Source organism: Pelodiscus sinensis, chromosome 30 (genome assembly GCF_049634645.1).
Source record: "Pelodiscus sinensis isolate JC-2024 chromosome 30, ASM4963464v1, whole genome shotgun sequence".
Classification (NCBI taxonomy): domain Eukaryota; kingdom Metazoa; phylum Chordata; order Testudines; family Trionychidae; genus Pelodiscus; species Pelodiscus sinensis.
Window position 1 is genome coordinate 13327661 of NC_134740.1, and position 13490 is coordinate 13341150.

General features: G+C 46.1%; 1 protein-coding gene across 1 annotated transcript; it reads right to left on the minus strand.

Annotated features, from left to right (window-relative positions):
• Positions 1-4584: 4584 nt before the first annotated feature.
• On the minus strand, positions 4585-6078 carry LOC102453865 (olfactory receptor 5BS1-like). Its single transcript, XM_025180176.2, has one exon. It carries the CDS (start codon positions 6051-6053, stop codon positions 5115-5117), a length of 939 nt encoding a protein of 312 aa, XP_025035961.2. The 5' UTR covers positions 6054-6078; the 3' UTR covers positions 4585-5114.
• Positions 6079-13490: the final 7412 nt, after the last annotated feature.

Below are 13490 nucleotides of genomic sequence, written 5' to 3' on the forward strand. Positions count from 1 at the left end.
TAGCACTGCTTCTCCCCTGGTGGACAGAATTTTGGTGCTAGCAAACACTGTTATAGTTACAGACCAAACATTTAAACAACACCATATAACATGGGATACAGCTGTTATAAGTAGGATTAATACATGCTGCATCTTACAAGCATTCCATAAAGTCTCAATACTAAAAACATACTTACAACTCTAATACAGGTTGAACTTTTCTAGTCCCGTACTCTCCGATCCGGCAACATCCACGGTCCAGCATGATTTGAGTTAGCTGGATGTCCACTTAGCATGGGTGTAGCCAAGTTTCCCGCAGTTCCATAAAGTTTGTTAACCGCCCCCAATCCTGGCGCTCACGGTTTCGTGCTGTTATTTAGCTCTAATTTACCTTAAATGTCTTCTAAGACCCCAAGAAGCAGTGGAAGGGTAGGTAATGCTGCTACACAGTATTGGCATCCCAGGGTTTGGCAAATTCTCTGGTCCAGCCCTCGTCAGGTCCCCAGGATGCCGGACCAGAGAATTTCAACCTGTACCTATTTTAATATTTCTAGCACACAAGAGAGGAACGGTGCTTTCTAGCTATGAAGTTGTTAGTATTCAAGGAGGTCTAGGGCTCTTGGCGTGAACCGGCACTTGGCCTGCCAGTATCACAAATCGGTATTGCCAGACTAGCAGACAGCAAGATGAAAAAGATACAAGAAAACAAGATGGTAAGGTAAGAAGAACTCTGACCTGATTTGGAACGATTATGGAAAATGAAAACAAAGACGATCCCGCAGAACGGCACAACACCACAATGAAGTGACTTCCAGAAGACAGCACTCTTAGGAAAATGGCAAGGAAAGTCAAAGCAGAACAAGTGCTGTGATGAACTGAAATGTAGAAATTCTGAAGCAGATTTAACAGAATTCCTGACTACTTACACCTACAAGGTCAGTTCAGGGCTGGTATTTATTGCTGACTCATGCGGCTATATTTCAGCCCGTAGCCTTCTCCTTTTTGGGCGTCACAATTTGGTGTTTGCTTCCTTGAGAGAGAGAACTTAGAGATTAAAGTAATTCCTTGGTTGCCGGCCACGGCCCCTGTGGTGTATTTGACGTGGTGGGAACGAGCTGCCGCAATGAAGAAGACAATGAGACTCTGCCGAAAGACCCGTCCCGGAATAAGTGGCAGAATTTGTTCCCTTGAAATAGGGGGGACAAGATCTGAAAGGAATGAAAATATGAATCGACTTCATATTCTTCAATGCGGATCATACGTATCATGAGATCATTCTGACTTGGGATCTTCCTGCTTTCTTAGCCTGTGTATCTACCGCCTTCTTGATTTCTCTCTAGTCTTTCCACCAAAGCCATCAAATTCTTTACCTTCAGCACTGAAGCACCACAAGAGTTTTCAGTGGGATTGTGACGCGCAGCATTTCCTTATCTGTCTCCCAGTCTAAGAGCTGAACCTTGAGAGCTTTTTGTGAAACGCTTGTGCTCCGCATGGGACAAAGATCCCCGGAGGACTTTGTCTGTAACAAGCTAGCAGAAACCCAATGCTAGGTCAATCCATTAGCAGTGTTCAGGTATCTAAAAGGGGGTTAAAAGGAGGAGGGAGAAAATGATGCAATGGGTTTAAACTGCAGCAAGGGAGGTTTAGGTTGGACATTAGGAAAAAGTTCCTACCTGTCAGGGGGGTCAAACACTGGAATAAATTGCCCAGGGAGGTTGTGGAATCTCCATCACTGGAGATAGTTAAGAGCAGGTTGGACAGACACCTGTCAGGGATGGTCTAGATGCTGCTTGGTCTTACCTTGAGAACAAGGGATGGTACTTGGTGACCTCTCGAGGTCTCTTCCAGTTCTAGTGCTCTATGATTCCATGACAATTATTTCATCTCTAGATTCCTTGGAAGAGCCCTAGTGTATGTGTCACCGGGTTATGGGCCATGCACCCCAACATCCATAATCAACAGCGACTCTCAGCCAGCGTTGCGGAACAGAGCATAGAACACATCTCATTAGTGTAGAAACCAACAAATTTCAGCAGTATCTTTAGCGAATAGCCCCAGAACCTCATTCGCCCGACAACCCCCTTCTCAGGAAACTGCCCCATTTCAAACAACCCACCCTCAGTCATGACCCTCCTCCATGCTTTGAGGTGTCTCCTGGGCAAACCTAGATTCCTGACCTGCACCCCTCTCTTACTTCTCCAACATGTGGCGGCCGGCTGGCTTCTTGAAGCGGCTGGCTCATCAGTTGCTTAGTTACAAAGGGTGTGTCTAGACTACATGCCTCCTTCGACGGAGGCATGTAGATTAGCCAGATCGGAAGAGGGAAATGAAGCCGCGATTAAAATAATCGCGGCTTCATTTAAATTTAAATGGCTGCCCCGATCTGCCGATCAGCTGTTTGTCGGCAGATCGGGGGAGTCTGGACGCGATGCCCCGACAAAGAAGCCTTTCTTCATCGACACAGGTAAGCCTCGTGAAACCAGGTTTACCTGTGTCGATGAAGAAAGGCTTCTTTGTCGGGGCATCGCGTCCAGACTCCCCCGATCTGCCGACAAACAGCTGATCGGCAGATCGGGGCAGCCATTTAAATTTAAATGAAGCCGCGATTATTTTAATCGCGGCTTCATTTCCCTCTTCCGATCTGGCTAATCTACATGCCTCCGTCGAAGGAGGCATGTAGTCTAGACACACCCAAAGACACAATCTGAAGACGCTAAACTTGACTCGACAAGGGCTAACGTACAACCAGTAATGTTTGCCCAGGATGCGACAGGACATTGTCATATCTGCCACTCCCTGGAGAGCCATACTGCACTCACTCAAGTGAAATGGAGGCCTCCGAGAGAGAGATCGACCAATGTGCATGGGCTGGGATAGACACTGTTGTCCTGCCCAGGATGCCCTGTTCTGCCAGTGTCCTTAGTCCTAACCTTCCGATATTGAGGGTTATCAGATGCACCCACTTACCTCAGTACTCTGAACGCACCGCGGGTGGGAGCTGCAGCTGGAGCTAGATAAGTATAATACTATCCCTCTCAAAGTGGAGCTTGATAAATGTATGAAAGGAATAGTAACATAGGTCTGTCTGCGATAGCGGGGACTGGAATGAATGACCCAGCAGGGCTTCAACCCTGAATTCTCTGTTCTTTGATTGCATCCAGTTCTGGGGGCCCTGCTGCAGAAGGGATGTGGACTCATTGAAGAGGATCCAGTGGAGGGCAACCAAAATGATGAGGGAGCTGGAGCACTTAACCTACAAAGAGGGGCTGAGGGATTTGGGCTTGTTCAGTCTGCAGAAGAGAAGAGCGAGGGGGGATTTGAGAGCAGCCTTCAACTCCCTGAAGGGAGGTTCCAAAGAGGATGGCGAGAGGCTGTTCTCAGTGGCTGTATAGGACAGAACAAGGAGCAATGGTCTCAAGTTGCAGTACAAGAGGTTTATGTTGTATATTGGGAAAAACTATTTCCCTAGGCGGGCGGGGAAGGGCTGGGATGGGTTCCCTAGGGAGAGGGTGGAATCTCCATCCCTAGAGGTTTTGACGTCACGGCTTGACCAAGCCCTAGCTGGGATGATTGAGTTGGGTTGGTCCTACTTGGGGCAGGGGACTGGACTCGATGACTCCCGAGGTCTTTTCCAGCTCTAAACAGCCAGTCATGAAATGGTGTTTTCAGTTTTGGGCATTTTGATTTTTTTCTATAATCTAAGGGCAGGATTGATGAAGGCCTGGCTGGGATGTCTTAGGTCACACGTCAGTTGCATTTAGGGTGGTGTTTCCAAAGGCGTCTAAGGGAGGTAGGTGACCAAATCCCATTGACATTCATTGTCTTTTAGATTCTTAAGTCTGCTGCTGGGGGGATTTGGACATCATCAGATGCTGGCCGCATGCGCACGTCCTCTGTTTGGTGCGGACAGCGGAGACAGCAAACCGCACGAGAACGGCTCAATTCATCCAAAGTCTTGCTTTGTAGCGAAGGCACCCAGCCAGGTTTAGAGCTGACGAAGCAAAGTGTTAGTGCTGGATTCCATTTTATACACCAATACCAACAAATGACAAAGGTAGTCTTGTCAGAGGCCTGCGATCTCCTCTGTCAAGGAGTTCCACAGGTTGTCTGTGTGTTGCATAAAGAAGTACTTCCCTTTGGCTTGTTTTAAACCTGCTATCAAATAATTTCTAGTTCTTGAGTTATGGGAACAAGCAAATCACTTTTGCTATTTACTTTCTCAATAACAATAATGATTATGTAGACGTCTCTCAGAACCCAGGGTTACACACACCATAGTTACAAACTGACTGGTCAACCACGCACTTCATTTGGACTCAGCAATACACAATCAGGAGCAGCAGAGAGGGAAAAACGCAAATACAGCACAGTACTAAGTTAAATGTAAACTACTATCTATAATAAAGGAAAAGTTAAAAAAAACATTTTGACAAGGTAAGGAAACTATTTTCGTATTTATTTGACTCAGATGAAAATGGTGAAAAGCCGCATTTTTCTTCTCTATAGGAAAGTTTTGAAACTCCATTAAATTAACATTCAGATATGGGATACCCAGATGTGGGTGTCTCTGCATCTTTCCCATTCAAGCCTAAGTCTGTCTGTAAATCCAGTCCCAGATGGAGTTATGCTGGTTGGTGGCAATGGAGTCATGCCAATTTACACCTACTGGGGATCTGACCCACTGGGTTCAATGGAGTCACACCAATTAGACCAGCTGAAGATTTCAATCCAAGTACCAGGCTGACACCTCGGGTCTGTCTAGACTACAGGGTTTTGTTGACAAAAGTGGACTTTTATCGACAAAACTATCCCTGCGTTTACACTACCGCCGCGTTTTGTCAACGGCAAGACAACAGAACGCGGCAGTTTGGTTGACGGCGGTAAATCTCGTTTTACGAGGAATAACGCCTTTTTTTTACAGAGTTGCGTCGAACAAAGGCGCTATTCCATACAAACTGTGCTTTTTTGAAAGAGAACGTCTACACTCTCTTTTGAAAAAGTGGCTTGCTTTTTCGACAGAACTGGTTGTAGTCTAGACGTTCCTTTTCAACAGAGGCTTTGTGGACAGTGTCTGTCGACAAAGCCTCTGTTGAAAAATGCATGCAGTCTAGAGGTAACCCTTATTCGAGAACATCCTAAACACTAGACCTAAACCTAGGTTTCCCCAACATTCTCCCTAGCGCTGTTTTCACCTCCTTGTTTTGCAGGCTGTAGATGATGGGGTTTAACATGGGGGTCAGGATACTGTACTGGATAGAGACCAGTTCATCCAGAACCACAGAGGAGACGGAGCTGGGTTTGGTGTATTGGAAAAGCGCTGTGAGATACAACAAGCCAACCACAGTCAGGTGAGAACTGCAGGTGTTGAAGGCCTTCCGCCGGCCTTCTGCCGAGCGTATCCTCAGGATAGTGGAGATGATGAGAACGTAGGAGATGAGGGTGAGGAGGAAGGAGCTCAGTCCCAATACGACAGCAGATGTGAGCAGCACCATCTGCATCTTGAGGGGCGAGGTGCAGGACAGCTGTAGCAGAGGAGGGGGCTCGCAGCTGAAATGGTGGATTTGATTGGGCCCACAGAACTGCAACTGGAGGACAACGACCGTGCAAACTAGTCCATTTAAGATGGCCAAAGTCCATGCACCAGCCTCCAGCAGTACACAGGTGCCTTTCCTCATGGTCGCCGCATAACGCAACGGGTCACAGATGGCCACGTAACGGTCATAGGCCATGGCTGAGAGAGTGAACATTTCTGTACCGGCCGAGAAGACAATGAAGAACATCTGGGCAATGCAGCCATGGAAAGAAATAGTTTCGTTCTCTGACAGGAAGTCTGTCAGCATTTTAGGCACCATGACTGAGGAATAACAGAGATCAACAAAGGAGAGATGGAAGAGAAAGAAATACATGGGATTGTGAAGGTGAGAATCGGCTCTTATCACCAACATGATCAGTGTGTTCCCAGTCAGGGTAACAAGGTAAATAAGTAAAAATACCAGGAAAAGGAATGTCTGCACTTGTGGATCATTGGAAAGTCTCAGGAGAATAAATTCAGCCACGGTGGTTTGATTTTCCATCGACCCTCATTCAGCAAGTCTGTGATCTGGAAGGAATGAAAAAACATATGAAATGAACAATTATCATAAAAGTCAACTGAGGATTTCATTTTCATGGACTAAATTTAGAGGAAGACACAGAGAAGTCGGTTTGACTTTGTGTCTTTCACATAGCCAAAATGGGCTACATTCCCAAAAGGATTTGGGAACAGTTTGGGCATCTAAATCCCACTGTCAGCAAAAGTATCCACAAAATCCCTTCTCGGCAGAGACTATGAACCACTCTGATGTGAGCCTCAGTTGAAGTTGCTCCACCGTGGTTCACACTGGGGCCGGAGGTCTGTATCCCACGTCTCCTACTAGGAATGCTCTACTCAGCAGGCTAGGAAGTCGTTCATTTCTCTCTGTCTGTGGCCCAGTATCTCTTTAATCTGTCCCACTAATGTCCCTAGAGCTGCAGCTGATTTTTATCAACTGAAGAGTTGGCTGCTTGGCTCCAGTGGAGTTTTGGTTGATTTGTACAAGCTGGGAATCTGTCCAAGAATTTATGCTTTGACAGTTAAATTCTCCAGGTCTTTCTGGATTTGATTGGGTGGCGGCTACATTTCTATCACTCTTCTAGGTTTTCAATACTACTGCTACTACTAATAATAAATCTACTATTACAAATAAAACGCCAAAGCTAGGAATATTGGTTTGGCACACAGCACGGAATTGCTAACTCAAGCCAATATGGATGATGCATATCGAGTCGAGAGATTATCAGGGTCAGTCTCCTGCCCTCACAGCAGCACCAGTAAAGAACAAGAATCATGCAACTATTTCATAGAACCCTAGAACACTAGAACGGGAAGAGAACTTGAGAGGTTATCGTATCCAGCCCCCTGACATCCCTGAAGGACCAAGCACCATCTAGATCAGTTGTCTCCAATCTTTTTACACTCAAAATCACGTTTTAAATCTCAGAACCAGTGAAGATCTACCACCCAGCCCTTTCTCCAAAACCCCACCCCCTCCTTGAAACCACGCCCTCTCTATTCTCCTCCTCTCCGTCACTTGCTATCCCCAATCCTTATGCACTCTACACTGCCACTGTTTCCCAGTTCTTATGTAGGAAGAGGGTTTTCCAACATTTGGCCTGTCTAGACTGGACCAAATGGCAGAAAAACTCCTTCTTTTGGAATCCCCCTTATTCCTCATAGAACGAGGAATATAGGGGTTACCGAAAGAGCATTATGCTCTTCCATTAAAAACAGTGGAAGAACAAACGCATCCCTGGATGCGGAAGAGTTTTTCCAGGATATTTCTGGAATCCTGGAAAAACTCCTGGACTGTGTCTAGACTGGCAAGTTTTTCCGCAAAATCAGCCGCTTTTGTGGAAAAACTTGCCAGCTGTCTACACTAGCCGCTTGAATTTCCACAAAAGCACTGGCGATCTCATGTAAGATTGTCAATGCTTTTGCGGAAATACTATGCTGCTCCTGTTCGGGCAAAAGTCTTTTTCCGAAAAACTTTTGTGCAAAAGGGCCAGTGTAGACAGCAGAGATTTGTTTTCCGCAAAAAAGCCCTGATCGTGAAAATGGCATGAAACCAGGTTTACCTGCGCCAGTTAACAAAGACTTCCCTGTTGACCGCGGCACGTCCAGACTGTCCTGATCTGCCAACTAACAGCTGATCATCAGCTGGTCGGCAGAGCGTGGCAGCCATTTAAATATAAATGAAGCCACGATTATTTAAATCGTGGCTTCATTTCCCTCTGCCGATCAGCCTAATCTACATGGCTCCATCGATGGAGCCATGTAGTATAGACACATCCTGACAGACAGGTTTGCTAGACATGGATGATGGGAATGTATGTGGAGTATCACAAAGAGCTAGAAGATTGATGGTATGTTGGAAAGGTTGTTGAAGATATAAAGCTAGATATTGGTTGGGCTAGCCATGTGTTGGTATCTGTAAAATGGGGTAGACAGGTAGAATATGATAACATAAAAATGGAAGAAATAACTATTGAATATATTCTTCGCCAGTGCTGCAATAAATATCGTGGAATCAGAGAAACTAGAGTTGGAACACAGGGAATTCAAAGAACCGAGGAAAAAAATAATACACAACTAAGAAATCATTTAGGGAGAAGACTCGTTTCCGCGTTGACCTGAGTCATTCATATGTGGATTCAAGAGAAGTAAAACATTGACATCCAAACAAGACAGGTGCTACCAGCTATCACTCCAAGCATGGAGAGGAAGTACATCCAATAGTGTGATGGAGGAAAAGGTCTACTGACAGTGGGGGGGGGGGAAGCAAGAGATGAAAAATATAACTTTCAAATACATGAGGAGTCAGACAAGTAAAAGATCATCTGGAAAGCAGTGGCGAAGTGCGCATGCCTGCCCTAGAAAACACAAAAGAAAAGAGAAAGGAAAATCTTCATAAATTTACATAAGAATCGACGCACAGAAAGACGTTGAGAACGATCAAACCGACTCATGATTAAAGGCTGGCAAGCTCATGGTTTTTAGAAGAATACTTCAAAAGAGAGACACAGACAGGTTCTGTGTGCACAAGTGTAGTCCAGAGATGTAATTAGATAAGAAGTAAAATTAACCTACAAACCTGCTGTCTACAAAGAAAGTGAGAGTCGAGGACCTGCAGAGCCTGGCTAGAGAAGAATCCATGAACAGACATTGGAGTCCGCCCAAAGTCTGATTTGGAAGCTCTGCGGCATGTGTGGATTTGGTAGCGCTTTAGTGAATGAAGAGGCTACGTTTTTATGGGGTCTGGGACTGAGCAGAACACACCAATCTCTTTGGCATACAATGAGGAGTCCTGTGGCACCTTAGGGTACGTCTAGACTACATGGCTCCGTCGACGGAGCCACGTAGATTTGTTTGTTCGGCAAAGGGAAATGAAGCCGCTTGTGTGAATGAAGCTGCGAATATCCAGAGCAGGGAAACTGCTTTTGTAATGCGTTAACCAGTTGAGATCTTTCTTCAATCCCAAATTGACAGGGTTGAATTCCAGTTCAGCTGTCTCATTCAGAATTTTACAAACCGGTTACAAAGGGAGACAGCTGAACTGGGATTGGTTTGCAAATTCAACAGGCAGCCCTTTTCCCCCAAACTGAAGCTGTGATGGGATGCAGGTTTGGGCACCTACCCTTCTCCTGGGCATGGGGGAAGCAATCAACAAGGCTGTGTCCAGACTCAGGGTTTTTTTTGGGAAAAGTAGCCTTTTTCCGAAAAAACTTCACCTGTGTCTAGACTGCAGCCGCGTTCTTTCGAAATTAAATCGAAAGAACGCGGCTTTTCTTTCGACGGCGGTAAACCTCATTTCACGAGGAAGAACGCCTTCTTTCGAAAGTGCTTCTTTCGAAAGAAGGCGTTCTTGAATGTAAATAGGGCTTCTTCGAAAGAGAGCATCCAGACTCACTGGGTGCTTTCTTTCGAAAAAGCGGCTTGCTCTTTCGAAAGTTCCGCGTGCAGTCTAGACGCTCTCTTTCGAAAGAGGATCTTTCGAAAGAGCCTCTTTCGAAAGAGGCTTGCAGTCTAGACATAGCCCAAAATCTTTTATCTACAATGACTAGACTGGTATCTCCAAACCTCCTTTTGTTGGAGAGGAGATAACATGGCTTGTGGTGCACTAGTGTTTCACACTTAGCACTGCTTCTCCCCTGCTGGACAGAATTTTGGTGCTAGCAAACACTTTTATAGTTACAGACCAAGCATTTAAACACCACCATAAAACATAGGAAACAGCTGTTATAAGTAGGACTGATACATGCTGCATCTTACAAGCATTCCATAAAGCCTCAATACTAAAAACATACTTACAACTCTAATAGAGGTTGAACTTTTCTACTCCCATACTCTGATCTGGCAACATCCACGGTCCAGCATGATGTGAGTTAGCTGGATGTCCACTTAGCATGGGTGTAGCCAAGTTTCCCGCAGTTCCATAAAGTTTGTTCACCGCCCCCAGTCCTGGCGCTCACGGTTTCGTGCTGTTATTTAGCTCTAATTTACCTTAAATGTCTTCTAAGACCCCAAGAAGCAGTGGAAGGGTAGGTAATGCTGCTACACAATATTGGCATCCCAGGGTTTGGCAAATTCTCTGGTTCAGCCCTCGTCAGGTCCCCAGGATGCCGGACCAGAGAATTTCAACCTGTACCTATTTTAATATTTCTAGCACACAAGAGAGGAACGGTGCTTTCTAGCTATGAAGTTGTTAGTATTCAGGGAGGTCTAGGGCTCTTGGCGTGAACCGGCACTTGGCCTGCCAGTATCACAAATCGGTATTGCCAGACTAGCAGACAGCAAGATGACAAAGATACAAGAAAACAAGATGGTAAGGTAAGAAGAACTCTGTCCTGATTTGGAACGATTATGGAAAATGAAAACAAAGACGATCCCGCAGAACGGCACCACACCACAATGAAGTGACTTCCAGAAGACAGCACTCTTAGGAAAATGGCAAGGAAAGTCAAAGCAGAACAAGTGCTGTGATGAACTGAAATGTAGAAATTCTGAAGCAGATTTAACAGAATTCCTGACTACTTACACCTGCAAGGTCAGTTCAGGGCTGGTATTTGTTGCTGACTCATGCGGCTCTATTTCAGCCCGTAGCGTTCTCCTTTTTGGGCGTAACAATTTGGTGTTTGCTTCCTTGAGAAAGAGAACTTAGAGATTAAAGTAATTCCTTGGTTGCCGGCCACGGCCCCTGTGGTGTATTTGATGTGGTGGGAACGAGCTGCCGCAATGAAGAAGACAATGAGACTCTGCCGAAAGACCCGTCCCGGAATAAGTGGCAGAATTTGTTCCCTTGAAATAGGGGGGACAAGATCTGAAAGGAATGAAAATATGAATCGACTTCATATTCTTCAATGCGGATCATACGTACCATGAGATCATTCTGACTTGGGATCTTCCTGCTTTCTTAGCCTGCGTATCTACTGCCTTCTTGATTTCTCTCTAGTCTTTCCACCAAAGCCATCAAATTCTTTACCTTCAGCACTGGAGCACCACAAGAGTTTTCAGTGGGATTGTGACGCGCAGCATTTCCTTATCTGTCTCCCAGTCTAAGAGCTGAACCTTGAGAGCTTTTTGTCAAACGCTTGTGCTCCGCATGGGACAAAGATCCCCGGAGGACTTTGTCTGTAACAAGCTAGCAGAAACCCAATGCTAGCTCAATCCATTAGCAGTGTTCAGGTATCTAAAAGGGGGTTAAAAGGAGGAGGGAGAAAATGATGCAATGGGTTTAAACTGCAGCAAGGGAGGTTTAGGTTGGACATTAGGAAAAAGTTCCTAACTCTCAGGGGGGTCAAACACTGGAATAAATTGCCCAGGGAGGTTGTGGAATCTCCATCACTGGAGATAGTTAAGAGCAGGTTGGACAGACACCTGTCAGGGATGGTCTAGATGCTGCTTGGTCTTACCTTGAGAACAAGGGATGGTACTTGGTGACCTCTCGAGGTCCCTTCCAGTTCTAGTGCTCTATGATTCCATGACAATTATTTCATCTCTAGATTCCTTGGAAGAGCCCTAGTGTATGTGTCACCGGGTTATGGGCCATGCACCCCAACATCCATAATCAACAGCGACTCTCAGCCAACGTTGTGGAACAGAGCATAGAACACATCTCATTAGTGTAGAAACCAACAAATTTCAGCAGTATCCTTAGTGAATAGCCCCAGAACCTTATTCGCCCGACAACCCCCATCCCAGGAAACTGCCCCATTTCAAACAACCCACCCTCAGTCATGCCCCTCCTCCATGCTTTGAGGTGTCTCCTGGGCAAACCTAGATTCCTGACCTGCACCCCTCTCTTACTTCTCCAACATGTGGCGGCCGGCTGGCTTCTTGAAGCGGCTGGCTCATCAGTTGCTGAGTTACAAAGACACAATCTGAAGACGTTAAACTTGACTCGACAAGGGCTAACGTACAACCAGTAATGTTTGCCCAGGATGCGACAGGACATTCTCATATCTGCCACTCCCTGGAGAGCCGTACTGCACTCACTCAAGTGAAATGGAGGCCTCCGAGAGAGAGATCGACCAATGTGCATGGGCTGGGATAGACACTGTTGTCCTGCCCAGGATGCCCTGTTCTGCCAGTGTCCTTAGTCCTAACCTTCCGATATTGAGGGTTATCAGATGCACCCACTTACCTCAGTACTCTGAACGCACCGCGGGTGGGAGCTGCAGCTGGAGCTAGATAAGTATCATACTATCCCTCTCAAAGTGGAGCTTGATAAATGTATGAAAGGAATAGTAACATAGGTCTGTCTGCGATAGCGGGGACTGGAATGAATGACCCAGCAGGGCTTCAACCCTGAATTCTCTGTTCTTTGATTGCATCCAGTTCTGGGGGCCCTGCTGCAGAAGGGATGTGGACTCATTGAAGAGGATCCAGTGGAGGGCAACCAAAATGATGAGGGAGCTGGAGCACTTAACCTACAAAGAGGGGCTGAGGGATTTGGGCTTGTTCAGTCTGCAGAAGAGAAGAGCGAGGGGGGATTTGAGAGCAGCCTTCAACTCCCTGAAGGGAGGTTCCAAAGAGGATGGCGAGAGGCTGTTCTCAGTGGCTGTATAGGACAGAAGAAGGAGCAATGGTCTCAAGTTGCAGTACAAGAGGTTTATGTTGTACATTGGGAAAAACTATTTCCCTAGGAGGGCGGGGAAGCGCTGGGATGGGTTCCCTAGGGAGAGGGTGGAATCTCCATCCCTAGAGGTTTTGACGTCACGGCTTGACCAAGCCCTAGCTGGGATGATTGAGTTGGGTTGGTCCTACTTGGGGCAGGGGACTGGACTCGATGACTCCCGAGGTCTTTTCCAGCTCTACACAGCCAGTCATGAAATGGTGTTTTCAGTTTTGGGCATTTTGATTTTTTTCTATAATCTAAGGGCAGGATTGATGAAGGCCTGGCCGGGATGTCTTAGGTCACATGTCAGTTGCATTTAGGGTGGTGTTTCCAAAGGCGTCTAAGGGAGGTAGGTGACCAAATCCCATTGACATTCATTGTCTTTTAGATTCTTAAGTCTGCTGCTGGGGGGATTTGGACATCATCAGATGCTGGCCGCATGCGTGCATCCTCTGTTTGGTGCGGACAGCGGAGACAGCAAACCGCACGAGAACGGCTCAATTCATCCAAAAACTTGCTTTGTAGCGAAGGCACCCAGCCAGGTTTAGAGTTGACGAAGCAAAGTGTTAGTGCTGGACTCCATTTTATGCACCAATACCAACAAATGACAAAGGTAGTCTTGTCAGAGGCCTGCGATCTCCTCTGTCAAGGAGTTCCACAGCTTGTCTGTGTGTTGCATAAAGAAGTACTTCCCTTTGGCTTGTTTTAAACCTGCTATCAAATAATTTCTAGTTCTTGAGTTATGGGAACAAGCAAATCACTTTTGCTATTTACTTTCTCCATAACAATAATGATTATGTAGACGTCTCTCAGAACCTC